Below are 26,604 nucleotides of genomic sequence, written 5' to 3'. Positions count from 1 at the left end.
GCCAGGGAATGAATTCTGACTCATGGAAGGCTGTGGGCCTATTAATAAAAAATTATTAATGAAAGAAATGCCCTTTCCCAACAACTATTATCCAAAAAATGCAGAATGCCGAGGCATTTTTCATAAAGAGAGAGTTGTAAAGACATGCAGGCAGCCAGAGGGGCTGGATCTAGGAGCCAGGGGCCCAGAAAAAGAAGTTCACTTTCATTTTCTCTCATTTTGCACAGACAAGACCTTTAAAAAATGCATTTTTAAGACAAGTTCTTTCCTTCTCCTATCAGATCCAGAATTTATGCTGTTCCTGCTTTTCCTCCGTTTCCTCCACACCTCAAAAAAAGCTGGAAAACGCTGGATTTTGACTCAAATCCCTTCCAACAGAGGGTTCGTGGTGGGTGTTTAAGGAGGTTTTTTTACAGGTTAAAAACCACCTTCAGCAGCGCCACCAGGGCGCTCTGAGAAAACTCAATTAAGCACAAATCTCTGGCGTGGTTAATTTGCACCCTGGGCATTCATCTCAGAAAAACCTCACTGAAATTCCGAGTATAATCTGAAGGGATGTGGAAGGAAGATCAACCTCATCCTTTAGAAGTCTCTGGAATCCACCAGTGCTCATAAAGAGCTTTTTTTTCCTCCTGAAATCATCTGTGATTCCAACAAGTGAACATTTCCCAGGAATTCAGCTGCTGGAGACAGATGGCTTTTAAACCTTTTTCACTTCTTTTTTCTGCAAAGAGATATTTTGAGCACCCAAGCTGCAAAATGGTTCCTCTGCCAGGTGTGTTCCAGATGTGTTCCAGTTCCGGGGACATTTATGGGAAGAGCTACATAGGATGCACCTGAACCTTTACCTCAGAGCACACAATGGGGGTTTTATTTCACCACTCATCCTTTGGAGACTGCCTGTGGGAAAAGCAGGCCCAGCCAATTTTTACCTGTTCTGATCCGTGGCTGGGTTATTTCCAGGTCTAAGTGGACAGACCTTGCACAAACCCCAAAATAAAATCAAAATAAAGATAATGGGGCCGTTTAAACCCAGTATTAACCGTGGATTTCTCCTCCCTCCTGAATGCAGCAAGCCCTGGGGGGAGCCTGCTCGAAGAATGCTTTATTCTAGGCGTTCATTTTAATTACAACCCCAATTATTTTGGTGCACGGCTATGACCCAGTTAACAAACCCACCCTGGGCATCTCGTGGTCTCCCCGACCCTGCCCATCTCTGCAAGGAGGGAACTTCAGCTGCTGGCCAAATTATTTTTGAAACAAGCGGTGGAACTGGTTGCTACATCTTAATGAAAATGGATTTTTTGTTTTAATTTTTTTTTTTTTTTTTTTTTTAAGGAGACATTTCTATGTATATAAACAGCCCTTCCTCCCCAACCTGGTTAGACAAGAATGTTCCTGGGTGTGGACTGCCTTGTATAATTAAGTGCACAGCTGGAGCTTCTGATCCCTCCACGTCTGCTCCTTCCTTTCCTCCTTCCTCTCCCCCTTGCATCCACCTGGGCGCGATCCGGGCGCGCTGCTGCTCCTGGGGAGCTCGGGGTGCGTCACCGGGGCAGAAAGGCTCCCTGCAGCCCGAATTCCAAACCACTCCTCGCTGAGACCAGGGCCTGCCTGCCTTGGAGGGGGCTGAGAGCCAGGGACAGCCAGCACAGACACCGCCGACCACCATGGAGACGGGCAGCGCAGCCAGGACCAACGGCACCGCCGGCAAGGCCGAGGATGTGAAGAGCCCAACTAGCCCCAAAAAAGAAGAGGAGGCCAAGAAGGCCACGAGCCCTGGCGGAGGCGAGAAAGAGGCTATAAAAGGCACGGGCGGTGCTGCGTTGGAGACAGGGCAAATCAAGAGCTCCCTCTTCTCTGGGAGTGACTGGAAGAGGCCCATCATTCAGTTTGTGGAGTCATCCGACGAGAAGAGGTCAACCTACTTCAGCATGGACTCGGCAGACTCCAAGAAGATGCAGTTCGCCAGCGGTCAGATCGGAGACATGAGGAGACCGGCCCTGAACTTCCCGGAGAAAGGAGACCTCAGGAAGTCCCTGTTCTCCTTGGATTCCAAAAAGAGCTTCCTGCCCGCCGACGGGGAAGGGAGGAAGTCCTTGTTCTCCGCGGGGCAGATGGGGGAGCTGAAGAAATCTTCCCTGCCTCTGGTGGAGACGGGGGATCTGAGGAGACCCTTCAACAAGGCCGACAGGGCCGCGGGCTCCCGGCCCCGCGTGAAGCTCGAGGACGTTCTCTGCGACTCCTGCATCGACAACAAGCAGAAGGCTGTCAAGTCCTGCCTGGTGTGCCAGGCGTCCTTCTGCGAGCTGCACCTCAAGCCCCACCTGGAGGGAGCGGCCTTCCGTGACCACCAGCTCCTGGACCCCATCAGGGACTTCGAGGCCAGGAAATGCCCCGTGCACGGCAAGACCATGGAGCTGTTCTGCCAGACGGACCAGATGTGCATCTGCTACCTCTGCATGTTCCAGGAGCACAAGAACCACAGCACCGTGACAGTGGAGATCGAGAAGGCGGGCAAAGAGGTAACTGTGTTCTCCTGGTATTCCTCCTTTCATTCCTCCTTTCATTCCTCCTTTCATTCCTCCTTTCATTCCTTCTTTCATTCTTCCTTTCATTCCTCCTTTCATTCCTCCTTTCGTTCCTCCTTTCGTTCCTCCTTTCATTCCTCCTTTCATTCCTCCTTTCATTCCTCCTTTCATTCCTTCTTTTATTCCTCCTTTCATTCCTCCTTTCATTCCTCCTTTCGTTCCTCCTTTCATTCCTCCTTTCATTCCTCCTTTCATTCCTCCTGTTCCCAGCAGCTGCAGATCCCACTTGTGCTGCAGGCTGGATTTAGGGATGGAGAAACTGATTGCCAGCACACCTGACTTCCAGCAGAGGCTGAATCAAAGCTCTAGATTAGTTTTTAAGGGGTTTTTTTAAGCCTAAATTTAAGGTTTTTAAAAATATTCTTGAGTTTTGACAGTGTTTGTTTGGAGTTACCCACACAAAGGCAGGCTCTGCTCAGGGTCAGCACCTCCAGAACACAAACTGTCAAATCAGTGGCTGCTAAAGTTACCCAGGGGGACTAAGAACAAATTGCTATCTCAGCTGCTTACAGTGAGATCAGGTCTTGGATATTTTCCTTTTCTGTTGAGCCACACCTATGAAAAAAATCTTTTGAAGTTTAGATGGAAAAAAACCCAAACCCTGGTGCAAGCACAAAACCTGATCATTTCCCCTGAGGTGTTACTACCACAGGTTCAGAGGATGGACATCCAGGGAGATTTCACTCATGAAATGTCTTTCACCTTTGTTTGCTCAAAGCCTCCTGTTGTTTGTTTTCTGGGCGGATGAGGAGGATTTCACTTGTTCTAGCTAAAAATCAGGGTCTCGCCACTCTTGTTGCTGCACATCCCCGTGGTAAAAGCAGGAGCTGGCCTAGAAACCTTCTAAGACAGGAGAGATGCCAAAAAGGAGCCCTGTAAAATAATAATTATACAAAACAACGTGCCTGGAGTCACACAGTCAGAACCTGGAAGGGCACTAAGATCTCCTAAACCCCAAACCAGTGCTGTGATGTGGTGACCAGGCAAACACAGGCACCCGCTGTGAGAAATCCTTGAGTTCCCTTCATGGGAGGAACAATTTTACCCTTTCTAAGGAGCTGGGAAGATTTATCTCATCAGGCTGAAGGAGCATCTTGTGTAGAGCTTATCTCTGGTTTCTCTGGCCTTTCCTTGCCGTGTCACCTCCACGTGCAGCCTCGCTGAAACCAGACAAAGCCTTTTCCATGTCTCAACCAGCCTTTCCCAAACTGCTGCCGGGCTTGCCAGCCTGCTGTTTGTTCCATAATTGCCTGTCCTCGTGGTTTTGATGGCAGCCCTGAGCTCTAACACAGAGCTGTGGCTGGTGTCTGTCCAAGTCCTGCCCGGGACGAGGTGAGCAGCTGCTTCCTGAGGAAGCAAAGCTGCTCAGACCCTTCCTCCTGGGGCTGGAGACACCTCCAGCACCCTGATTTTAAAGCCACAGCCACGGGTGAGCACAGAACTGGGATTTAAACGCTGTTTGGTTCCTCTCTCAGAGTCCTTGTGCCACCTTTAGCTCCTGCTCTGGCTCAGCCTGAAGGATTTGGGATTTATCAACATGAATCATGCACATGTGCGAGTTTCTCCCCACAGCGAGTCTGATCGTGTTGGAACTCGAGCGAGCATTCGCTCAGACAAAAACAATTAGCACGAACGCTGTTGCCTACAAATGTTTGTCCCCACCCCTGATTTATTCACCAGAGGTGGAGCCTCAGCAGGAGCCACAAGGAGCAATGAATATTTCCAAGGCTCTGGTGTGCAACAGCTCCTCTTATCAGAGGGGATGGAATGTGGCCACAAATTGGGAGAGAGGGCTGGTGCTGCTCTTTTGGAAGGGATAAGCAACAACCTCACACCAGGTCACCCCCTGGTGAATCCCAGCAGCTCCAGAGAAGCTTTAGAGCCTCCAAACCCATCCTGCCACTGGAGTGGTATAAAATAAATAAAGAAGAATATAAATAAATAAATAAATAAATAAATAAATAAATAAATAAATTATATTAATATAAATATATTAATATCATTATGGTATTATATCAATATATTAACATATCAATATATTAACATATCAATATATTAATATATCAATATATCAATATATTAACATATCAATATATTAATATATTAGTATTTATGTATAAATATATAAATATATAAATATAACATATATATTAATATATTAATATAAACAAATAAATATAAAATAAATAAAGAATAAAGCTGTGTCCTGGCAGAGCCTTTCACACAGTGCTGGATGTGCAGGATTTATCTGCAAGGATTTCCTCGTCCCTGGCTGTTGTGTGACTCCAGAACCGGTGTTGGTTTTGCTGCTCTGCCAGCCTGGCAGCTCAGCACCAAAGTGTCACAGAATAAGCCTGGTTTAGGTACCTCTGCCCCTCAGCTCTGCAGAATTAATTCAGATTTCAGCCTGTCTTTGTTAGGGAGGAGAGGAGCTGCCCTTCAGAGCTGGGAAAGCTCCTGCTGCAGACAGAGGAGAGGAATGCAAACAAGGCACAACACAGACACCTGTAGTTAGTGCAAGGTGTGATAGCTCTGTCTCAGACAGAGAACACAGCAGCATCTTCCACTTCTCACAGCCTGGGGTGAGAGTCACCCACCCCCTGTTCCTGCTGAGCAGCCACAGTGAGAGGCACAGGGACTCAGACACTTGTCCTGACTTCCCACCCAGCGCTATTTGCCTATTTTACCCAGCAAACCTTTAATGCTCTCCCCAGTTCCACTTTGCATTCGTTTCCTGCTGCGGATTTAAAGGAAAAAGAGCAGTTTGCACCAGAACCAGCACAAAAAACCAGGCAGGAAAAGCTCTGAGAGGCTGGGTAATAATAACCACTCACACTTGAAGAGTGAGAACTCCACAGCAGCTTGTACAGTCCAATAAACCCCTGATTGATCAGCAGAACCCCCTCGGAGCCAGCATCCTTCACCCTCAAAAGGGATCCTTCATCCCAAACCTGTTTTACAGGGTGCTCTCCCAAGGAGACACCTTCACCTCTGCCTGCCAGTGCCAGAGCTGCAAATAACCTGGCATCACCTTCCAGCACCAGCCTTGGTGCTCAGCAGGCCAGGCCAGCTCTGCTGAAAAACACTTTGGTTTGGGGTTCTTTTTGGTTGTGGTGTGGGGTTTTTTGGATATTTTTCTTTTTTTTTCTTTTTTTTTTTTTTCTTTTTTTTTCTTTTTTTTTCTTCTTTTTTTCTTCTTTTGTTTTGTTTTGTTGGGTTTTTTGGGGATTTTTGTGGGTTTTTTTTTGGTTTGGTTTGGGGTTTTTTGTTGTTGGTTTTTGTTGTTGTTGTGGGGTTTTTTTTGTTTGTTTGTTTTATTTTGTTTTGTTGTTTTGGGGGTTTTTTTCTGTAATTCTTTATCTTTTAAAGCAAAGTTTCCCCATGGCTGCAGGGAGCTGCTGTGCAGGAAGGGGAGCCGGGTGTTCCTCCTTCCCACAGAGCAGCTTTGAAAAGGGAGGGATTTCACAAAAGCTGAGCCAGGCTTTGAAGAAAACCATCCACGGGGGATGGTTACAGAGGGATTTCCATCCCTGCATCACTTTCACTGAGCAGAGAACAAATAAAATTAAAGCCTGGAAGGGTTTGGGGGCCTTTCCCAGTGCTGCAGCGTGGCTGTGAGATTTTATTTTCACCAGCTGTGGTTGCTCTGTGGACACAGCTCAAAACAGACGCTCTTTGCTCGGAGTTTCCTGCAGGAAGGGAACTCTTCCCAGCTGGAAATCAGAGTAAATTTGTCCAAGTTCTGTTTGAATCCTCTACACTTAGTACAGAATACAGGGAAAATCCACTTGTGTGCAAGCAAGGAATTCTCTTCCAAGCTGTGCAGGGAGACTCAGCTGCTCCAGAGGCATTTTATGGGAATGTGGCAGAATCCCCAGAGGTTTCATCCCTCTGACACCCAGCTGTGCTTACCAGAGATGAGAAAATGCAGTTGTTACCCAGCAGAAACCCTGTCCCAAACAACTCCCTGACTTTTCAGGGGGTTGGAGCAGCTCTTGTCCAGCTCTGTGATTTCCTCTGGATGCTCTGGCAGGTGAATTAGCAGATCTCTCCCAGGCTGGGGATTGTTCCCAGGGTGTTCAGGGCATGATGCTGCTTGTGCTGCTGCTCTTGCATCACCCTGCAGTGCTGCTAATCCCCCTCTGCAGGGCCTGCACAGCACCAGGGCTGTGCCTGCTTGGATGCACGCTCTGAACTTTCACTGAATTAACTGAGGCTCTAATAAGGGATCCAATCTTAGCTTGAAGGTTCTCAGTGCCTTCATTTCTCAGCCTGCTGTGCTCAGAAATTGGTGAAATCTGGATTTTTTTCCCCCACTGTTCCTGTTATTTCTGCTCTGGAGGGGCCTTCACCATAGGGGCATTGCTGTATTTTCTCTCATTAGGGTCTTCTGAACAACAAATCTTGCAATGGATTTGTTCTGGATGATCCATCAAGGATTTTTTGACCCTGTAAAATCTGAGAATTATGAAGAGAGATCGGAGTTTTCTCTTAGGGAGTGAGGCTGAGGCACTGCCTGTCCCTAATACCTGTGGCCCCCATACTGTGACTGTATAACTGTGACACACATGGGCAGCCAAAGCACCTTCCAGACAAAAAAAAAAGCCTTAAAACCATCAGGAAATCACCTCCTGGACCCCTGATATTGTGCTCCACCTCCAGAGCACCCTCCCTGAACCCCTCTGCCCACATCACCAGTTTTTCCATTATTCCAGAGTCTCCATGCACCTCTATTTACCATTTTTCCTGTGTTTATGGTGGTTTTTTTTTGCAGTATTTATTTAATTGTTTGCAGTAGCCCACAGTCACACCTCTTTTCACCTCCCCTGCCCTTGCTGGAGTCTGTGCTGGCGTTTCCCCTTCGCCAAATCTTGCTGAGTGTGGGATTTGCATCCTGGCTCTGGGGAGCATCTCTGTAATTTCCATTTGCAAGTCATGAATCTCGCTCCAAATTGTTGTGTGCCTCTGCTCTTAAATGGCTGTTCCATCCCACACCACCTTTCTGGGGGATGTTTGAACTGCTGACAGTCTGGATCACTTTTACAAATAATAGCTCCCAAAATTCCTTGGAGACCCATCTTAATTAGAAAGGACTATAAAAGCATAATATTGTTATCATCACCTTCCAGCCATCACCTGATTTTTTTTTTCCCTGTCATTTTCTCTGCAAATCCCTTGAGTTTGGGAGTGTCTAGGTGGCTGTGAAAGTTCTGCTCTTCCCCAAAAATTCCTTCCAGTCTTTCTCTGTAGGATTTCACTCACATTCTTATGAGGATGTCCTGATTTTTGGGGATGAGGAGGGAAATGGATGTTCTGGAGATGAGCTTTTACTTGCCAAACAATTGATGCCACCTGGATGCGGCTCTGTGGCTCAAGGAAACTGGAATTTGGGTGTAATTCCTCACACTGGTTAATGCAGTGGATAAAAGGATCTGGAATATTTTCATCTCATTGCATTTCCCTGCTGTGCAGAGTCTCGATGCACAGGACATCTCCCACTGCACGTGGGAATGGGAGCCAGCAGGAATCCCTCCAAGCCACTGTCTTGAAAATGGGAAAATTACAGGATCAAACTCCTCCCTTTGCTCTTTCCATCAGTAGCAGAGCAGATTTTCTCATCTGGAAGCCAGTGTGGGTTCCCTGTGGCACAAAATCCTTTCCTGTGTGCCCTGAACCCCTGGAGAGGGTGAGAATCAGCTCCTGGCAGCATTCAGGCCACTCCTGAGGGGCTGTGGATAATGTTTAGAAAGCCAGTGCTCTCCTAGCTCCTAAAAACCGTGTGAGGATGCAGCTTTTGTGGCACTGAGACACCTCTGAGCACTCTTCCCTTTTTTCTGCCCACTTTTCTCGTGTTTTATAAGGCAACAAAAGCACAAATCATTCTCCCTCCATGCACAGAGATTTTCTGGATGGGAGCAGCTGGGGTTGGTGGATTCCAGCTCCCGAGGGAGTGCAGACACTGGACTGGCATCAGGACAAGAGCTCCTGTCTGGGCTGGTGCACAGCTCCTTCCCTGCTCTTCATTTTCAGTGGAGAACTGAAAACTTTTAAATTCTGATTGATAAAGACCCAGATTTCCACGTTCCATTACGTTCTTGGATGGACAGCTGGAGTGTGAGGCTGGATTTATCCATCCATGCCTCCAATTGTTGGCCTGAATTTAAATGTTTTGGGTTAATCCAAGGATTTTCCAGGAGATCCCACATGAGCAGCAGCTTCTCAGGGCTCTCCTGACATGACAGAATACAGGGAATTTCTGCCAGCTCTGGAATTCCTCAGCAGCTCTGGGCTGGGTGTCCCACAGCAACCTGCACACACACAAAATGCAGAAATGCAGAAATGCAGCAGCAAAGGCTGGGGCTGGGTCTGTGGGGCAGAGATGGAGCTCTTGGTCACTGGAATTAACGGGACAAGGCTTTGCCAACATCCAGGTCCAGGGCTGATCCAGGGAAAAAACGATCCAGGGAAAAAACGATCCAGGGAAAAAACAATCCAGGGAAACAGTGCATGGTCTCCACTGCCACCAATCCCTGTGCCAGCCTGAGCTCTGAGCTTCTCTGGGAGCCACTGCACAACGAAATGCAAACCAACCCCAGCGAAGTTGCTGATCTCAGCCAAGCAGGTTGACTACACCTCTCCCCTCCTCCTTTTGCGGCTTTTTTTTTTCTTTCCCTTTCAATTTTTTTTTTTCCAAGCATTCCCCAGCTCCATCGCTACATGAAAGCTCTCAATTCAGAGCAAATTAATCCACAATCCTGTCTAAACAGAATTCCTGCCGGAGGCATCATCCTCCTGTTGCAACACCCGTCAAACGTCATTCCGTAATTACATGAAAACTGTTATTGCTGCACGGGCACACCCTGGGCCGGGCCCTGCTCTGCACACACAGCTGAATTTTGAAACAGCTCCCTTCCCCTGGAGCTCATGACTCCCGTGTGATTAAGAGCAGCGCCCTGGCAGCCTGGGAGGTGGGTGCTGCAGCTCTGCTGAGGGTGCTGAATGTGCTGGGACGGTGCCCGGGGCTCCCCTGCAGCAGAGCAGCCTCGGGGATGTCTGGAGAGGGCCACCCCAGCTCACCAGGCTCCCTCTCCTCTCCTCTCCTCCCCACAGGCCGAGCTGTCGCTGCAGAAGGAGCAGCTGCAGCTGAAGATCATCGAGGTGGAGGATGAGGTGGACAAGTGGCAGAAGGAGCGGGACCGCATCAAGGTGCGTTGGAGATGTGCAGCTCCTCTTCCTGCTGGAATCACCAGCTCCTCCTCCCCTCTCCCACATCCCTCGCCTTTCCTCACTCCATCCCTTCCCCGGCCTCTGTCCCGTCCCTATCCCAAACTCCAAGCCAAATCTTGGAAACAACAACTCCCACTGAAGTCATCTTGCGACATTCCCTGCGTGGAGATCGAGCCCCGATACCAACCCAAGGCACCTCCCTGCTCTGGCTCCTTTTTTAGGTCCTTTATGGCCCTTCCATCACCAGCAGCCAGGCAGATTTAGAAACAAACCCCACAAATAACCTGCCAAAGGGCTCTGGGTTGCCCAAACTGAGATAAGACAGCAGGAGCAGATGAATTTACCCCAACAAACATCTCATTTATGGTGGAACAGCTTATTTCCATGCTGAGAGAGGGCTCCTTTATAATTCTTGCACCGTGGTAAAGGTTGGAATAGTCATGGGTTGTTTTTTTTTTTCTTTTATAGCCCAACTGAATAAAGCAGTGAAAGCACAAGTTGGAGACACCCCAGGAAATTTGCATGATATTAACAGGCAAAGCCATTCTTCTCCCTTTTATGTGGTGCAAGCACATTGGCTCACCAGCTCTGCTTTTCATCTGCTTTATTATTACTATTATTATTATTATTATTAGCATTATTATTATTATTGGAAACCTGACCTAGAAATTTTGACTCTCAGTATAGTTACATCCCCAGTCCTTCTGAGGAATATTTCAGAGGCACCTCGAGGTCAGGCTTGTAAAAAGTGTTTCAGCACCTTTCATCCTTTGAAATGGTGGGAATTGGGTCCTCCAATTGTCCAGGAGCCAGAAGCCTGATTTAGAAGGTTCCAGAATGTTTTCCAGCATCACCTGTGAGTGCTTGGATTGAAACAGGAGGCAGGCTCTTTCCCCTGGGAAAGCAGTGGCCCTTTTGGGTTGCAGCCATGTGATTATTGCAGGAACAGGTATTGCTTCTCCTGGCACAACTTTCCTGCAGCTGAGACTTGCATAGCTGGAGTTTCCGTAGTCTAAATGCTGAATATTTGGATTTATCCCCCTCTGTTAGCAAAGAACTCCGTGGAATTTTAACATTTTCTTGCTCCTCTTTCCCGCTGCCTCCTCTCTCTGCCCCTTCCCCACCCAGAATTACACCACCAACGAGAAGGCCACGGTGGACCAGCACTTCAAGGAGCTGATCCGGGACCTGGAGAGGCAGAGGGATGAGGTGAAGGCTGCCCTGGACCAGAGGGAGAAGATCGCCTCGGAGAACGTGAAGGAGATCGTGGATGAGCTGGAGGAGAGGGCGAAGCTGCTGCGGGAGGACAAGGAGAACAGGGAGCAGATCCACCAGATCAGCGACTCCGTGCTCTTCCTGCAGGTGCCAGAGCCCATTTCTCCTTCACCCTCCCTTTGGGCACCCGAGGGTGGGATCAGTCCCAGTGACAATCCCAAAGAGGTGTGAGAGGTGTGAGCCCTCCCTGGGTCACTGCACATCCCTGCAGGGATCCACCCGGACATTTGGAGCTGTCTGTGCTCTGGGAGGGGAGGGATGGACTTGGACATTTCTGGATGGCTGCAGACCATGGACAGAACATCTCCCTGCCCACCTTCACCGCTTTCCTCTGCACTTTTGGAGTCTGACATCAACCAGTTCCCTCAGATTCAGCCTCCACACCTTTATGCTCCCCATTAACTGTGATCTCCCCCTTTAATTTTATTTTTGGCAGGAATTTGGGGCTCTGATGAGGAATTATGTGCCCCCTCCATCCCTCCCAACCTACAGCGTGCTGCTGGAGGGGGAGAGCATGAGCCCCTCCATGGGGCTGCTCAGGGACGACCTCCTCAACGTCTGCATGAGGCACGTGGAGAAGATCTGCAAGGCAGACCTGGGCCGAAACTTCATCGAGAGGAACCACATGGAGAACGGTAAAATGTCCCAAATGTCCCCCTGCCCTCCCTCCCTGCCTCCCTGGAGTGCAGGGTCAGGGGTGGTGAGGATGATGAGCAGTCCTGATGAGGAAGAAAGTAAGCAAAGACCTGGGAGAGGAGCAGCTCCTGTAGCTGGAATGGATTCTGGAGTGTGAGAGTTATTAGAACATGAATTCTGGAATATTCTGCCACTCCTGTGTGGGGATGGAATCAGCTGAACTGCCAGGGATTTAGGGTGTCTCGTGTAGGACACCAAACTGGCCCCACTTTCCTGATTCTTGGTTCATTTTAGGGTTTCATGTTTAGGATTTAAAGGTTTCAGCCGCCTCCTGTGTGGAGAGCAGCCACCCTTCCCTCCTGCCCCAGGCTCCAGCGAGCCCCTGGAGGTTGAGCAGGACATTTTCCAGGAGGGGAAACTCCCCAGATCTGATGAGGCAGCTCAGTGAAGGGCGGAGGCGGTGGCACAAAGGGCCTCAAATCTTATTTGTGCACTCAGTTAGCATTTGTAGGGTGCTGGGTGACATCAAATATCACAAGTGTGTGGTTTCAGCCTCTGCTTGCCTGGAAATACCCTGCAAGCACCTGTCACTGAAAAAGAAATACTTGAAAATCCAATTTTCCGAGTAAAATGGGCTCTGTTTGTGTGTTCAGCTCCAACTTGAGCTGGAATGACTCTGACCACACTCCCTGTCCCACTCGGGGCAGTTTTCCTGCCTGCCCTGTTCCCCCCACTCCAGAGGTGTTGGGGTGATCTTTGAGGTGAACAGAGAGGTCACAGCCTGACACCACAGCACCAACATTAATCTTTTGAGTTTATAATCCACTTCCTCACAATTAGCTGTGAATAAAGGACTTGTCTTGCATCAGGCTCACACCTCAGGTTAGGACAGGGCACCACAACGGGGCTGTGCTGTCTGCAGCCTCTGTAACCCCAGGAGTGTTGCCCAATCCCAGGGAATGACCTCTTGCTCCAGGAACAGCAGGGATGGGAACCAGTGGTTATCTCACCTGGATGCAACCTCTCAGTCATTGAGGAACCCCAGATACCAGGCCAGCAGGGTTAGGGGAGGATAAATGGCACCCTGCTCTTCCAGGAGGATGTGGGAGTCCAAAATTGGCAGGAGTAACTTCAAGGCCAACTCGTCCAACACAGGCAGCTGAGGAACTCTGCAAAATGGCTGATAATTCACTCAGATTCACTGGATTTACTGGATTTACCCCTCCTGTATTAATAATGACTCTGTCCAGAGCCCTCATTCTCCATCAGACACGAATTAAATGGACCAGATCCTTCTGGACCAGCCTTTCAGGAAGGTCAGGGGTCCCAAAGTGCTCAGGATGCACAGCAGGTTGGAAAGCTCTCCCTGCCTTTCAAGGAGCACCAGGAATTGCACATTGCTTATCCTTCAGCATTGCAACACTCCTGTTTAAATTCTCAACACTCCACACGCTCCAGAATCACTGGGAAATTTGACAATAACTCGATATCAGCAGATGACAGATCTAAAAATCACTTCTGTGCATTTTTCTTTCTTCGTTCACCTGGAGCTGTGCAGAATTTCCATCTGCTGGGCTGGGTTTTGCCACTCCTGGAGCATTTTCCTTGGACATTTTTAAAACCCAACAAGATTCTGCAGCTACTCTGTTCTGGCAGCTCAGGATAAAGCCTGATTACTTCTTGATTATTTTAATTGGGGTCCCCTCCATGTCATTGATGCCAGAAGCCCTCGTTGTTATTTGAAATCCATGGAATTCAAGTGCCAAAACCATTTCTAACTCCTGGCAGAAACCTGGGTGCTTCCAGGACTTTACCAGGGACACAGCCTGGATTCTGCCCTAATGAAAACCTGGGAACAGGCGGGAAATGTTATTTATGGCGAGTCCCAGGAGCTTCAGAGCTCTCCCTTCCCCAAGCCATGGTTACAGATGAAAGATTCCCTCTGCATCCAGCGGCTGCGAGGGAATTAAATCCATTAAGGAACTGTGGAGTTATTAACTCGGACTCCCCCTGAGTCACTGCAACAAATTCATTTGCAGCTGGCTTGATCTTCTACTGTAAAAAAAAAAAAAACTTCCCAGGAAGAAATATTATATTAATGGAATGAAAGCTGCTTAATAGCAGACTCCAAAGGGAATCCACGTCCTTTCAGTTGTCATAACAGGTACCAAGGTGGAGAGGAGACAAATAATCAGGGAGCTTAAATAGCAGCGAAATAAATGGGAGGAATAAAAGTTAGTTCAGTGATTTGAGCTATTTAAACATGAAAACTGAATTTACTTCCTTGCAGAGAACAATGGGTTTATAGAGGCCTTCAAAGAATGTTTTTATGAGCAAGTGTAGTGATAAAGGCTCATTTCCTGTGAGTCGGTGTCAGAAATCCAAACCCAGGCTGTGTGGGAGCAGGTTTGATCCATGGAGCCTGAACCAATCACCCTTGTCCAAGAGTTCAGAGCTGTCTGCAACTCAGCTTCAGCCTCTGTCTCTAAAAAGTGAATAAAACAACCCATTTAACCCTCCCAGAACTGATCTGGGGAGCTTTAAAGAGTGACAGCATCAGCCAGCCCTGTGCCCAGGTTGAACACACAAAGAGCCAGACTCAAATCCTGGAGTCATTTTCAGCCACACAACAACATTTTGGTAAGAAAAATACCTCAACCCTCAGGTCTCCCTATGGATTTTAGCAGATCCTGTGTCTGCTGTGAGGTTGAATGCTCCAGAACCTTTTATTTTAGACTCTGGGCAGCTCCAGAACTGCTTGAGCTGCCAGGCAAAGATCCCCCAGGGGGATTAAAGCCCACCAAAGACCCCTGAGCTCACGCCCTGCTCTGCCTCTCCAGGGGACCACCGGTTCATGATGAACAACTACGAGTGGAACCAGCCCGACAACCTGAAGAGATTTTCCATGTTCCTGTCTCCCAAAGGTACGGCACCCCTGAGGCGGGCAGGCTCCCAGCTCAGGAAAGGAACTTTACTGATGTTGTGTCCCAAAATTTGCTCTCCCTCACGTTCCAGGTCCGTCCCTCTGCACTTTTTCTCTCCAGCTTACAGAGCTTTGCAAGGTTTTGCCTCAAACCAGGCAGAAAAGGTTCTCAGTTTTATGGGGAAGAGCTGGAGTGACTGAACTCTGTCCAAGAGTGAATACAGGGGAGTTTAGACAGGGGTTACCAGGATAAAATCCGTGTTTTTCTCCACCCAAAGCTTATCTCTCTGTGCTATCAGGTGAAAGCTGCACTAAGCATTAAGATTTTGCTTTCACCACCAAACATAATTGTTCCTTACAGGGAAAGGACAGAAGAAGTGAGGAATGTGTCCTAAGGAAAAAAAAAATAAGGCAGGAGCCTGGAGTTCCTCTCTGAGCTCTGACAAGAGCCCTGGTGATCTGCTTACGTCCCATTTGTTGCATTTTTGGAATGAACCAATGTTTCCAACACACCCAGCTCAAAAATCACAGTTGGCAGGGCTAAACTGGCGTCCAGAGCCAGGAGCTGAGAGCGCTGAAAGCCCAGGCAAGGCGAGGAGCAAAAGAACGGGAAGAGTGGCACCAAACAAGTGACCAAATTCAGCTCTGCCCGGGTTTGCTGGGTGTTTCCAGCTGTGCTGTGCAGACAGAGGGTGGGCAGGGACAGGGGCAGGGACAGGGGCAGGGACAGGGACAGGGACAGGGGCAGGGGCAGGGGCAGGGACAGGGACAGAGACAGGGGCAGGGACACTCCCTGAGGGCACATTCCTGCCCTGTGCAGGGGTTTCCTGAGGATAACCCAGACCCCAACACTGAGCCCTTTGTCTGGATTGCCACTTTGCCCTTCTCCTCTGCCCTCAGCCCTCGCCTGGCAGCCCTGAGGATGTTGTTTGGAGCATTCCCATTCCAGTGCCAGCAGGATTTGAGCAGGGCTCTTCCCAAGTTCAGGGGCACAGGGGAGATTTTTTAGGGTTGGGGTTGTTTTGCTGCTCTCCTGCTCAGCTGCCTCAGGGTTTCCATGCCCTTGTGCTGCCAGGAAAATTCTGCTGAGACCATACTCAACTCTGCACCCAAAACTTTCCTACCCCGAGGGAAGTTTGAAAATCAACCCTAACATTGCACAGGCTGAGCTTATCTCTACCCAAACTGGAGCTTTCAGGTGGGAACAGCCCCAAAGGCATTTAAGGAGTGTGGCAGGGGGGGACAATGTCACCCCACAATGTCACCCCATGTGTGTCTGGGACAGGGACACTGCCCAGCCTGGCAAAAAGGAAGGGAAAAAAGAAGGAAAAAGCCATTTTGGCAATGGCACAGCATGGTCAGCGCTGTCAGGAGTGCCTGAGCTTCCCTCTGCTGCTCTCTGGAGCTGCTGGCAGAGGAGGCTCCCCCGGGCTGCAGCATTCCAGCCTGAGGAGATCCAGGAGGGATCTCCGGATCCCTGGGGTGGTTTGTGCCCAGAGCAGAGTGAGGGCTGCACAGCAATCCCCCTCTTTCCTGCTGGCTGCCCAGGCTCTGGGGCAGGCTTTATTCCACCCCACAGCCCTATGGAAACACAGCCACTGCTGCCTGCCCAGCTCCTCACCCTGAGCTTTCTCTCAGTGAAGTGACTGTGACCAAAACAAGCAAGGCCACGACTGCACACAGAGGGACTGAGCAGCCCCCAGCAGGGCTCAGGGGTGACAGGAAGGTTCTGGAAGCTGCTGGAGCCACGCTGGGGAGGGATTTGAGGGTGAATCAGCAGGCAAAGCAGGAGAGTGACCCACTTGGCCTGCAGGCTGGCTAGCCAAGGATTACCCGCTGAATAATGCAACATCCCCATCATCATTTCACTCTCTGCAGCTCTCTGTGCCCTGCCCTGTGGCACCAAAGTGCAGCAGTGCAGCTGATTGCATCCTTGCTAAAGAATCCCAAAAACGGGAGGAAAAACACCAGGACCACCCTTTGCATTGTGTAATCCCTCAGCAGCTCCTGGCAGCTTTTTAACACACCCTGTTTCTGGCCAGGCTGCAGATTGTGCCCCAGGCCACAGTGGAAAGTCTGTTTGCTGGACTGAGGAATGCTCTGTGCTAATTACAGCAGCCCCAAAATGAGGAACTGCTCGGATTCCAGCTGAGCCTCTTGGTTTGAAGCCCTGCTTAAAGTCAAGGAGACTTCCACTGCTCCTGAGCTTCATAATAAATGGCTTCAAACGGACAGAGAGGAGGTTTAGAGGGGATATTAGGATGAAATTCTTCCTAGCACAGAGAAGCTGTGGCTGTCCCTGGATCCCTGGAAGTGTCCAAGGCCAGGCTGGAGCAACCTGAAATAGTGGAAGGTGCCCTGCCCATGGCAGGGGCTGGAATGAGATGATTTTTAAGGTCTCTTCCAACCCAAACAATCCTATGATCCAATATTTGCTTGCAGGGATGACAGAGGAGCATAAAACATTTCAAACACTGCCTCAGAGACAGGAACAATCTGTTCAACTGCTCCACACTCCTCTCTGTCCTCTCCCACTGAGCTTTTTTCTCCTGATGTGTCAAACAGTTTGGCCAAAGCCAGGAGGAGGATGGAAAATCATCTTGAAAGCCTTCGAATGGAGAGTAGAAGGGACTCAGGCACACAGAGAGAGAATTGTGTGAACAGAAACACATCTTAAACAGAGAGGCAGCCCACAGGATGGCAGCAGAGCAGCTCCAAGAATCCACCTTCTTTTTGCTTTACTGGGAGCCCAATAAAAGGGCTGCAGCAGCACCAGCTGTGTCCTGGTGCAGGCCTGGGGCACAGGGCAGGGAATGTCCCTGTCCTGGTGCCTTTGGAGCTCTGAACCCAAACCTCTGCCTGCAGAGCTCTCCTGAGAACCCAAACCTGAGCTGGCAGCTCTGTGGCACTGAGGGCTGTGCTCCCTGCAGGACAAGCCTGTTCCCATTCCCAACACCAGGAAAAACCCCGGGCTCTCCTCTGCTCCCTGGGCCCACATTTCTGTCTCGGGGCTGCTCCCAGCTCGGTGGGGACCTTTCCTAGAGCAATGCCAGGCACAGGCCTCTGAGGCAGCTGGTCAGGAGCTGACTGCTGAACTGGATGCTCTTGTTTTACAGCCAATTTCAGCCCACGGTCATGGGAATTTTCCTCCTTCCAAGCGACTGAGGAAACACTTGGTACGGGTAATTCCGCCTTCACCTTGAGAGGATCTAACCCCCCGTGCCACAGCTTCCTGCCTGACTAACCCACCTCTCCTGCTGCCCCTCCTGGCTGCCCTGGCACCTGAGAACCCCAGAGCCAGCTCCTGTCAGCCCTGTGTGCACACAGCCCGGCCCAGCGCTCCGAGCAGGGAAAGGCACCCCTGGCTCTCCTTGATCTCGGAGAAAGGAGGTGGAAAACACAGGAGGCAGTTTGCAAAGACCCCCAGGTCCTGAGCTTGCAGAAAACTCTGTGGAGGTTGTGGCAGAAGCAGGAGGAGACTCCAAATCCTCTCAGCCAGTCTCAGAAGCACAGGGGGCTTTTTCCATCATGCCTTTTGTTAATGAGTTCTCAAAGACACAGCCTGGCCCACGTTCATGCCTTTTTTTTCCCAGATCCCTGCCTTCCTTTCCCAACATTTTCCTCCTTTGCTCCATTCCTACGAGGTCCAGCCTTTCCCTTCCTGCTGGAATCAGCCAGGGCCACCCTGCCCGGGAGCTCTGGTGACTCCCAGCCACACCTGAGCCCCTTGTGCCTGCCAGGGCACGGGCAGGGCTGTGTCCCTCTCCTCTCCCTGCTCTCAGATTCCTTCTGGCACTCAGCTCCTGAGCCCGGGGAGCCCAGGAGGATGAAGCTTTGATGGCAGCGGGGTTTGAGTGAAGCCCGGGAGGCGAGGGCAGTGCTGGAGTCAGCCCTGCTGCCTCTGGAGCTGCCACACCGGGGGCTCCCAGGAGAAAGGCTCAGCCCTGCCTGCAGTGCTGGCATCGCCTCAACCCACACACAGCAGCTCTCTTGTCCCCAAAAGGGAGCCAAGGGCCAGCTGCAGGCAGTGTCCTGAAATGGGAATGCCCCCCGGAATAACACGAGCTCTTCTGTCTTCCAGTAGGCAATGGCACTAAGCTGCCTTTTCAGTTCTCCTCGGTGGGACAGAATCCGCCCGGTGACTTCAGCAAACAGTCTGACGGGAGCCTCTTCACTAAGACCGGTACTAGGAACTGAGCCCTCCCCTCCTCCTGCCCCTCCGAGCTGAAAAACCCCCCAACCCTGCCCTGGAGCATCCTCACCTCGGCCTGAGTGCCCCTGCACAGCAGGGCAACGTGTTAACAAACATTAAAGTTTTATCTAGGGAAACAGGATCTTAAATTTTGTTTAAATTTTGTTTGTAACGGGTAGGGATGAACTGTAGATTCCTGAGGGAGACGCCCATGGCCATTTGCCCCTCTAGCTTCATCACTGAAAAATAAAATGGCACAACCCTAAAAAAACCAAATGGCACAACCCTAAAAAAACCAAACGGCACAACCTTAAAAAAAATAAAATATGCAGGATCTGCCCGTCCTCCTCCAGCAGAACCAAACCCCCTTCACCATCTCTTGTCCAAGGTGAACCCAGAGCACCAGGACGTGCCCAGGTGTGATGAGCTGGGCACGGTGGGGCAGGGCCATGGGGTGATGCCCTGGCTGTGCCCCCTGCACCCTTGGGTGCTGGGAGGGGGTCAGGCCTCAGCAAGCTGCCAGAGGAGCTGCAGGAACGCTGGGCTCAGCTCCTGGCGCTAATTAACCAGCCTGCAGCGCTCCCTGCAAGAGTGCTGACTGTGGGACTCGGCCCCAATTTAATTGGTCTGATTGCATTCCTCAGACGTTTTAATTAGCCAGGCCTCCTCTGCTGCCTTTTCCTGCCTGGTGGGGTGGTGGAAGAGGCATCTGTCTGACGGCTGTCTGTCTGTCTGTCCTGTCCCACCCCGGGCATGGCTGCATTTCCACGCTGAGCAATGCGATGCTAACGAGGTGGCACTTCCAGTCCTGCTGCTGGTCCCCTGGCCAGGGAGGGGACACGGGGGTGGCAGTGGCAGGGGCTGCTCTGTGACCGGTTGTGTTTTGTGTTGTCACAGCCTACCCTTCCATAGTGAGGCACCAGTCTGCAAAGGTGACGCCACAGACGTGGAAATCCTCCTCCAAGCAGTCTGTATTGGTAAGAAAAATGACAATTTTTTTCTTGGGATAGCCTGTATTGGTAAGAAAAGTGACAAATTTTTCTTGGGACAGCCTGTACTGGTAAGAAAAATGACAATTTTTTCTTGGGACAGTCTGTATTGGTAAGAAAAATGACAATTTTTCTCCAAGCAGTCTGTATTGGTAAGAAAAATGACAATTTTTCTTGGGACAGTCTGTACTGGTAAGAAAAATGACAATTTTTTCTTGGGACAGTCTGTATTGGTAAGAAAAATGACAATTTTTCTCCAAGCAGTCTGTATTGGTAAGAAAAATGACAGTTTTTCTTGGGACAGTCTGTATTGGTAAGAAAAATTATGGTTTTATCCTTTACATCATCACTTTACGATGATTTTTATTTATTTTCCCCTCATAAAGACCGGAGGGGAAAGGGTTTGGTGTGGCAGGGCAGGATGTGACAAAAGGGATGCAAAAAAAGGGATGGAATTGCTGGGAAAAAGCACTGAGGGGTTTGAGGATGTGAAAGGATAAAACCAGCCCCCTCCAGGTCTCACCTTGGAACAGTCTGTATTGGTAAGAAAAATGACAATTTTTTTCTTGGGATAGCCTGTATTGGTAAGAAAAGTGACAAATTTTTCTTGGGACAGTCTGTACTGGTAAGAAAAATGACAATTTTTCTCCAAGCAGTCTGTATTGGTAAGAAAAATGACAATTTTTCCTTGGGAGAACTTCAGGCTGTTTCAGGAAAGGGTTCAGGGATAAGGATGGGTCCTTTGGAATGTGGAAATAAAAGTTTCAACCCTGCTGCTCCTGTTCAGGATGCAGATTAAACCCCCCAACTCCCACAGCTCTGATCAGCGCTGCAGAAATGATGTTTTGAAAGGTGTTGGTCTAAAATTTGATGCAGAAGATAGGAACAGTGCAAATGCTCAGAAGTGATGCTGATAGGACTCTTCCTGCCTGCAGGGGTGTCACCCACTCCGTGTCACTCTGTGACATCCCCGAGGTGTCAGTGACACCACAGACAATCCCAAAAAAGAGCCTGGCTGATCGTGTCCTGCATTTGCACTGCAGGATCAAAGCTGAGGGGTCAGGCTGGGAGCAGAAATTACCTCTCCCAGCCACCCTCCTCACACTGATTGTGATAAAAAGCACAGGGCAGTGATGTTTTGGGGCTTTAGTCTCAAATACACAACCAGGTAATGCAGCGCCTCAGGAGCAGCAGGTTAATCTGGTTTTATTCACACTGTGCTGCATTAAGGTCTGAATTAGGGCTGTCGGACTTTTGCCACCACAAATGAAATATTTTGATTTTTTTTTGTCATTTCTGATCGCACATTTGTGAGAGATGATTTATTGTCCCGTGGAAATGAGGCTTGTGAGGAGCAGAGGGGCAGGAGCTGAGAGCATTCCCACACTGGGAACAGGTAGAAAGTGGCTGCCTGAGGACTGCAGCTGGATCTGCTCCGTTCTCAAGGCTCCCCAGGAGGAGAATTCCTGTGGAAGGGATGTTCCTTGGCAGATTATTCCAGGAAATCCAGCCTTGAACCTTTGAAGGTGCTGCAGCAAACCAGCAAAATTCTGCCATCCCTCCTGCCCTGGGTTCGACCCTCAAACATCATCACCCACACCCATTGAGTGATTTTTTCCTTAATTCCCACAGAGAAAATCTGGATAATTTCTCCCTTCCCTGTCTCTCTTCCTCTCCCGTGCACACATTTGTAATGACCATTTCCTTTTTATAGCCAATATTCACCGCACAGCCCTGAACCCAACAATTGAGCTGATAAATATAAGCATTTTAAAAGCACCAAAATAGAAATACATACTCCAGGCTGCAGTATCTCTGCAGGAGCTTTTATGGTCTATTGGGCCAATAATCTGGCTTTTAAAACATCCTTAAATGTGTATTTAAGTAATATACACTCTAAAAGGTCTGTAAATATGAATTTTCACAAAGGACTGTGCTGTTTAAGGAGGAAGGTCTTTTTCACGCCCGGGGAGCTGTTTTAAATGAAGCCCCCCCTCTTTCATATCTTAATTCTGCTGGAAATGAAAGCCATAAAATGAAAAGAATCTCAACAAAAGGGAACATTGAGCAGGAGGTGCTGAGCACTGGGCAGGGAGATGGGCTGGGGTTGCTGATATTAATTAATTACATGTTCCTGAAATTAAACAGGGCTGCACTAAAAGGGAGCTGTGGGGTCTCTCCCAACTTCTGAGAACAAACCTAGGACAGACTGGACTGTCCATTTTTTTTTCCCCTGAATTCCGTGATTATTCCTTCGGGGGGGGGAGGATATTCCCACCCAGGCTGGGGATTGTGCAGGCAATGAAATGGGGCAGATCAGAGTGAAATCCCAGGGGCAGCTCCTGGTGGGAAGGGATTCACTCAGGGACTGCAGCAAACCCAGCTGGAGAGGCAGAAAATGCCAATTCCTGTTGGTTCTGCCCCATCTCTCCACTTCTGTTTCTGTTTACACAAACCTGGGGTGCTGCAGAGGATTCCCACGCACACGAGTTTGGGGTTTGCCAGCCAGAGAGCACAAATAAACCCCAAACTTGCATAACCGTGAGTGTGACAGCTCCCCTGAGCTGTCAGCTTAGTGAGCAATTAAAACACACTGATAGAGGCATAAAAATAAAGGTGACATTCCCCTTCTCCCTAAAAAAAACCCCTCTCTCATCAAGCTGTGAGTCACAGTCTGAGGTTTTACATGAGGCATCATTTGGCTCGGCAGCGAGGGCCATGCAAAGCACGTGTGTAAATCAAAAACCAAATTAAAAAAAAAGCCAAGTTATTTGCATTTGATGTCTCCAGCACCTCCAGGAGGGGAAGGAGGCAGTGCTGCTGGCCAGCTGGAAAAGCTGGAGGTGTTGAGGCAGGAACCCCCTGAGCTCAGTGACACCAGGAAATGAGGATGGAGCTCCTGGCCTGAGCAGGGAGCAGGGCTGCAGTGCAATAATTAACATTTTTAATGCGGGGAGGTGGATGAAATGAGCTTTTCTTGGTCTCTTCCCACCCCAATTATCCCATGGTTCCCTAAGGAAAAGGCTGATGGGTTTCCCTGGCCCATGTGGGGTGCAGGGGACACTGGGACACCCCAAGGGGCTCTCAGGACAGGGCTCAGTGACACCCCAGGGTGGCTCGGAGTGAAGGCAGCAGTGACAGCTCCTTGTGGGGCCTGGAGCACGGAACCAGCAGGGTTTGGGTTGGGCTGGAGCCTGAAGGTGACCCCATGGCAAACCCTGCAGTGGGCAGGGGGGCCACCGGCCAGGCTGGGTTAGTGGGGCAGGAGGTGGCTCCAGGGCAGTGCCAGGGTGGAGCCTGGGGACAGGAGGTGACTTCAGGATTGATCCTGGGACAGGAGGTGTCTCCAGGACCGGTCCTGGGGCAGGAGGTGTCTCCATGGACAGTGCCAGGGTGGAGCCAGGGGACAGGAGGTGGCTCCAGGATTGGTCCTGGGGCAGGAGGTGGCTCTGAGGCTGTTCTTCAGGCAGGAGGTGGCTCCATAGACAATTCCAGGGTGGATCCTGGGGACAGGAGGTAGCTCCATGGACAGTGCCAGGATGGATCCCAAGGACAGGAGGTGGCTCCAGGACTGGTCCTGGAGCAGGAGGTGGCTCCGTGGGCAGTGCCAGGGTGGAGCCTGGGGACAGGAGGTAGCTCTGAGGCTGGTCCTGGGGACAGGAGGTGGCTCCATGGACAGTGCCAGGATGGATCCCAAGGACAGGAGATGGCTCTGTGGACAGTTCCAGGGTGGATCCCAAGGACAGGAGGTGGCTCTGACGCTGGTCCTGGGGACAGGAGGTGGCTCCATGGACAATTCCAGGGTGGATCCTGGGGCAGGAGGTGGCTCCAGGATTGGTCCTGGGGCAGGAGGTGGCTCTGTGGACAGCGCCAGGGTGGATCCCAAGGACAGGAGGTGGCTCTGTGGACAGCGCCAGGGTGGATCCCAAGGACAGGAGGTGGATCCATGGACAATTCCAGGGTGGATCCCAAGGACAGGAGGTGGCTCTGTGGGCAGTGCCAGGGTGGATCCTGGGGACAGGAGGTGTCTCAGGGTTATTCCACGATTCCCTCCGGATGGGTTTCCCTGCAGGGTGTGGATGGGCGGGCTGGGGGCGGTCAGGGGCAGAGGGGGGTCACACTGACGTGCCCCAATCTCTCCTTGCAGTCACACTACCGCCCCTTCTACGTCAACAAAGGCAACGGAGCCACCTCCAACGAGGCGCCCTGAGCTGCTGAGGGCGTGGGGAGCGCTGGCAGCCGGGACAGCCGCGGATCTCCACGGATGCTCCTGCTACTCCTGAACCCCCCCGCCCCACCCTCCGCCAGGGCCAGGGAGGCGCAGGAGGGCCTCGCCTTCCCCTGAGCAAACCGGGACTTTTCCCCCATCACCCGCTGCCCTCCAGAGCTCCACAGGCCTTTTGACACCCTCTGCTGTCCCCTCCTTGTCCCCTCGCTGTCCCCAGCTGCTCTGCCCTTGCTGGGAGTGGTGGATGCTTGGGTGGCACCCCCTGCTAGGCAGCTGTCCCCTTGTCCCCAGGGCTGGTCAGTCCTGCTGGGTGTCCCCAAAGCACCAAGAGGTGCCAGGCTGGGGCTGCTCCTGTGCCTCTCCACCCTGGGGACACCCAGCTCCCCTGGTGGCATCACATGTCCCCAGGGTCTTCCATCAGCTCAGCTCTGCTCCTCACCAAAAAAAAAACCCAGCAGGATTTTTCCAGAGCTGCTGGAGGAGGGCAGGGAGGCTTTCCAGCCCATTAAAGTGCCCCTCCAGCCACCTTTTCAAATTAAGAAATAAAAAGCAAATCCATCCTAGTAACACAAGATTGATTAGATGCCATAGGTGCTGGGTGCTTTTAGGGTTTGTGGTGGTTTTTTCTTAATTCCCCTAAACCAAAATTGATTTATGTACTGTAGTTCAGGTGTTTTATATTTTATTTTTTCCCTGCAGTGGGCAATGAGAATTACTGCCACAGCTTTTTTGCTCAGGATAATATTTTTGTATTTGTCCCCTGGACAGATGAATCACATCCAGGATCTCCCTGAGGTGATTTTCCCTCTCCCTGGACAAGCTGAGGGGTTCAGACCATGTCAGGCAGGGGGAGAAATTGGAAAAAAGAGCCCTCAAATGGTGAAAACCGAGACCTAACAGCTCCTTTTCACGGTTTGCTCTATTCAGGCAGTTTTGGAATGGCTTCCCCCCACTTTTTCCTGCTTGCAGCACCTTGCTGAGGGAGGTCCCACCTGAAAATTCCTTCCTGGCTCATCCCTTCACAAAGATACTCACGGCTTTTTAACCCAACAGCTCACCCAAAACTCCTGGGGCTGAATGTTGGTCACTCCAGAGCACTTGAAATGTCACTTTATGATGATTTTTTACTTTTTTTTTTTTTCCCCATAAAGACCAGAGGGGGAAGGGGCTGGCGTGGCAGGGCAGGATGTGACAAAAGGGATGTGAAAAAAGGGATGGAATTCCTGGGAAAAAGCACCGAGGGCTTTGAGGATGTGTGAGAAAGGATAAAAGCAGCCCCCTCCAGGTCTCAATGTTTTACCCTTGAGCAGGTCCAGTAAAACCTTCCACCACCTCCAAAATACGGGCATGACCCTTCCTCCTCCTCCTCCTCCTCCTCCTCAGGCAGGACAGGGCTGTGCTGGTGATGTGAACGAGGCCCCTCCCGTGTGCACCACTCTGCAGAAATAAAGGAGAAAGCTCCGTGTCTGACCAAAGAACAACGGGCTGAGCTCTGTCTGTGGCGTTTCCGTGCTCTCGGTGATTTGGAGTTTCTCCAAATTGTCCTTCTCGTCAGCAGCAGGCTTGGAGAGCCTGATTTTTGCCAGCTCTCAGAGGCTGTTTCACTGCTTTTTTTTGGATGTTGAAGGTCAGAGGAAATTCCTGCATCCTTCAGGGTCAAAAATTCCCACATCCTTGGGGGTCAAAAGCTGATGGATGCATTGGGACACCCTGAAAATCCCCAGGCAGGTCAGCTCCCAAGCACTGGAGCCACAAAAGTCCCTCCCTGCAAGGGCATCTCTGAAAATCCCCTCAGCCTGTGCCAGAGTTAAACCTCAGTGGTTCCCTCTGGAGGGAAACGCTTGTTCCTGGATCCACTGGCCAAAATAAGATGATTTTACCCCAGCCTGGAGCTGGATCTCCCCAGAGGTCGGTTCTGGGCACCACTGGGACCCTCCACCCACCCCAGCCCTTCTGGGGACCTCTGGTTCTGCTCAGCTCGGAGGTTCTGTGTCCATCACAGCTTCTCCTTCTCCTGAGGGAGAGGTCAAACCCCCGTGGGGTGCTAAAGATGCAGATTCAAGGCCAAACCCAAGGAGATTTAGCACTGAAAGCTGCTTGAAGGAGCAGTTGTGCTGTGTCTGTGGACAAGGGTTATTCACGGGAAGATTTCCAGAGCATTCCTGGCATATTTCTGCTCCCAGGCACTAAATACCAGCTATTGTCCCCAGACACCAGCACCACTCATCCTGGAGAGCCAGGATCCCCCCAGTTCACTGCAGGAACCAGTAAATCCTTCTTGTTTACCCCACAAGGGAGTTAACAGAGGAGAGAGCTCAGCTCTTTCCCATCAATTCCTCCATTACTGTTATTACTGTGATTAAAAAGCAATCAAAGAGAAATTTTCTTCCTGTCCTGGCACTGCTGCAGAACGTCTCAGCTCCACCACTGGAGCAGGAGAGGAGAGAATTTCGAGAATTCCTGAACTCCTGAGCTCAGTGACACCAGGAAATGAGGATGGAGCTCCTGGCCTGAGCAGGGAGCAGGGCTGCAATGCAGTAATG

At 50.5% G+C, this 26,604-nt stretch overlaps 1 protein-coding gene across 5 annotated transcripts; it reads left to right on the top strand.

Annotated features, from left to right (window-relative positions):
• Window positions 1-856: 856 nt before the first annotated feature.
• Window positions 857-25,997, top strand: TRIM29 (tripartite motif containing 29). Of its 5 annotated transcripts, none has more exons than XM_063417965.1 (9): window positions 864-2,525; window positions 9,702-9,797; window positions 10,947-11,180; window positions 11,530-11,728; window positions 14,570-14,653; window positions 17,769-17,828; window positions 18,737-18,835; window positions 19,742-19,821; window positions 23,981-25,992. In XM_063417965.1, exons 1-9 carry the CDS (start codon window positions 1,671-1,673, stop codon window positions 24,041-24,043), a joined length of 1,770 nt encoding a protein of 589 aa, XP_063274035.1. In that variant the 5' UTR covers window positions 864-1,670; the 3' UTR covers window positions 24,044-25,992. The 5 variants fall into 5 exon arrangements, with proteins under 5 accessions (XP_063274038.1, XP_063274037.1, XP_063274036.1 ...); XM_063417964.1 differs by having other exon boundaries at window positions 866-2,525; window positions 18,734-18,835; window positions 23,981-25,991; XM_063417968.1 differs by lacking the exon at window positions 18,737-18,835 and having other exon boundaries at window positions 857-2,525; window positions 23,981-25,997.
• The last annotated feature ends 607 nt before the right edge of the window (window positions 25,998-26,604 follow it).

This window comes from Prinia subflava, chromosome 22 (assembly GCF_021018805.1).
Source record: "Prinia subflava isolate CZ2003 ecotype Zambia chromosome 22, Cam_Psub_1.2, whole genome shotgun sequence".
Classification (NCBI taxonomy): Eukaryota; Metazoa; Chordata; class Aves; order Passeriformes; family Cisticolidae; genus Prinia; species Prinia subflava.
Note: the sequence above shows the minus strand (reverse complement) of the source record. Positions and strands in the feature narration are given on the sequence as shown.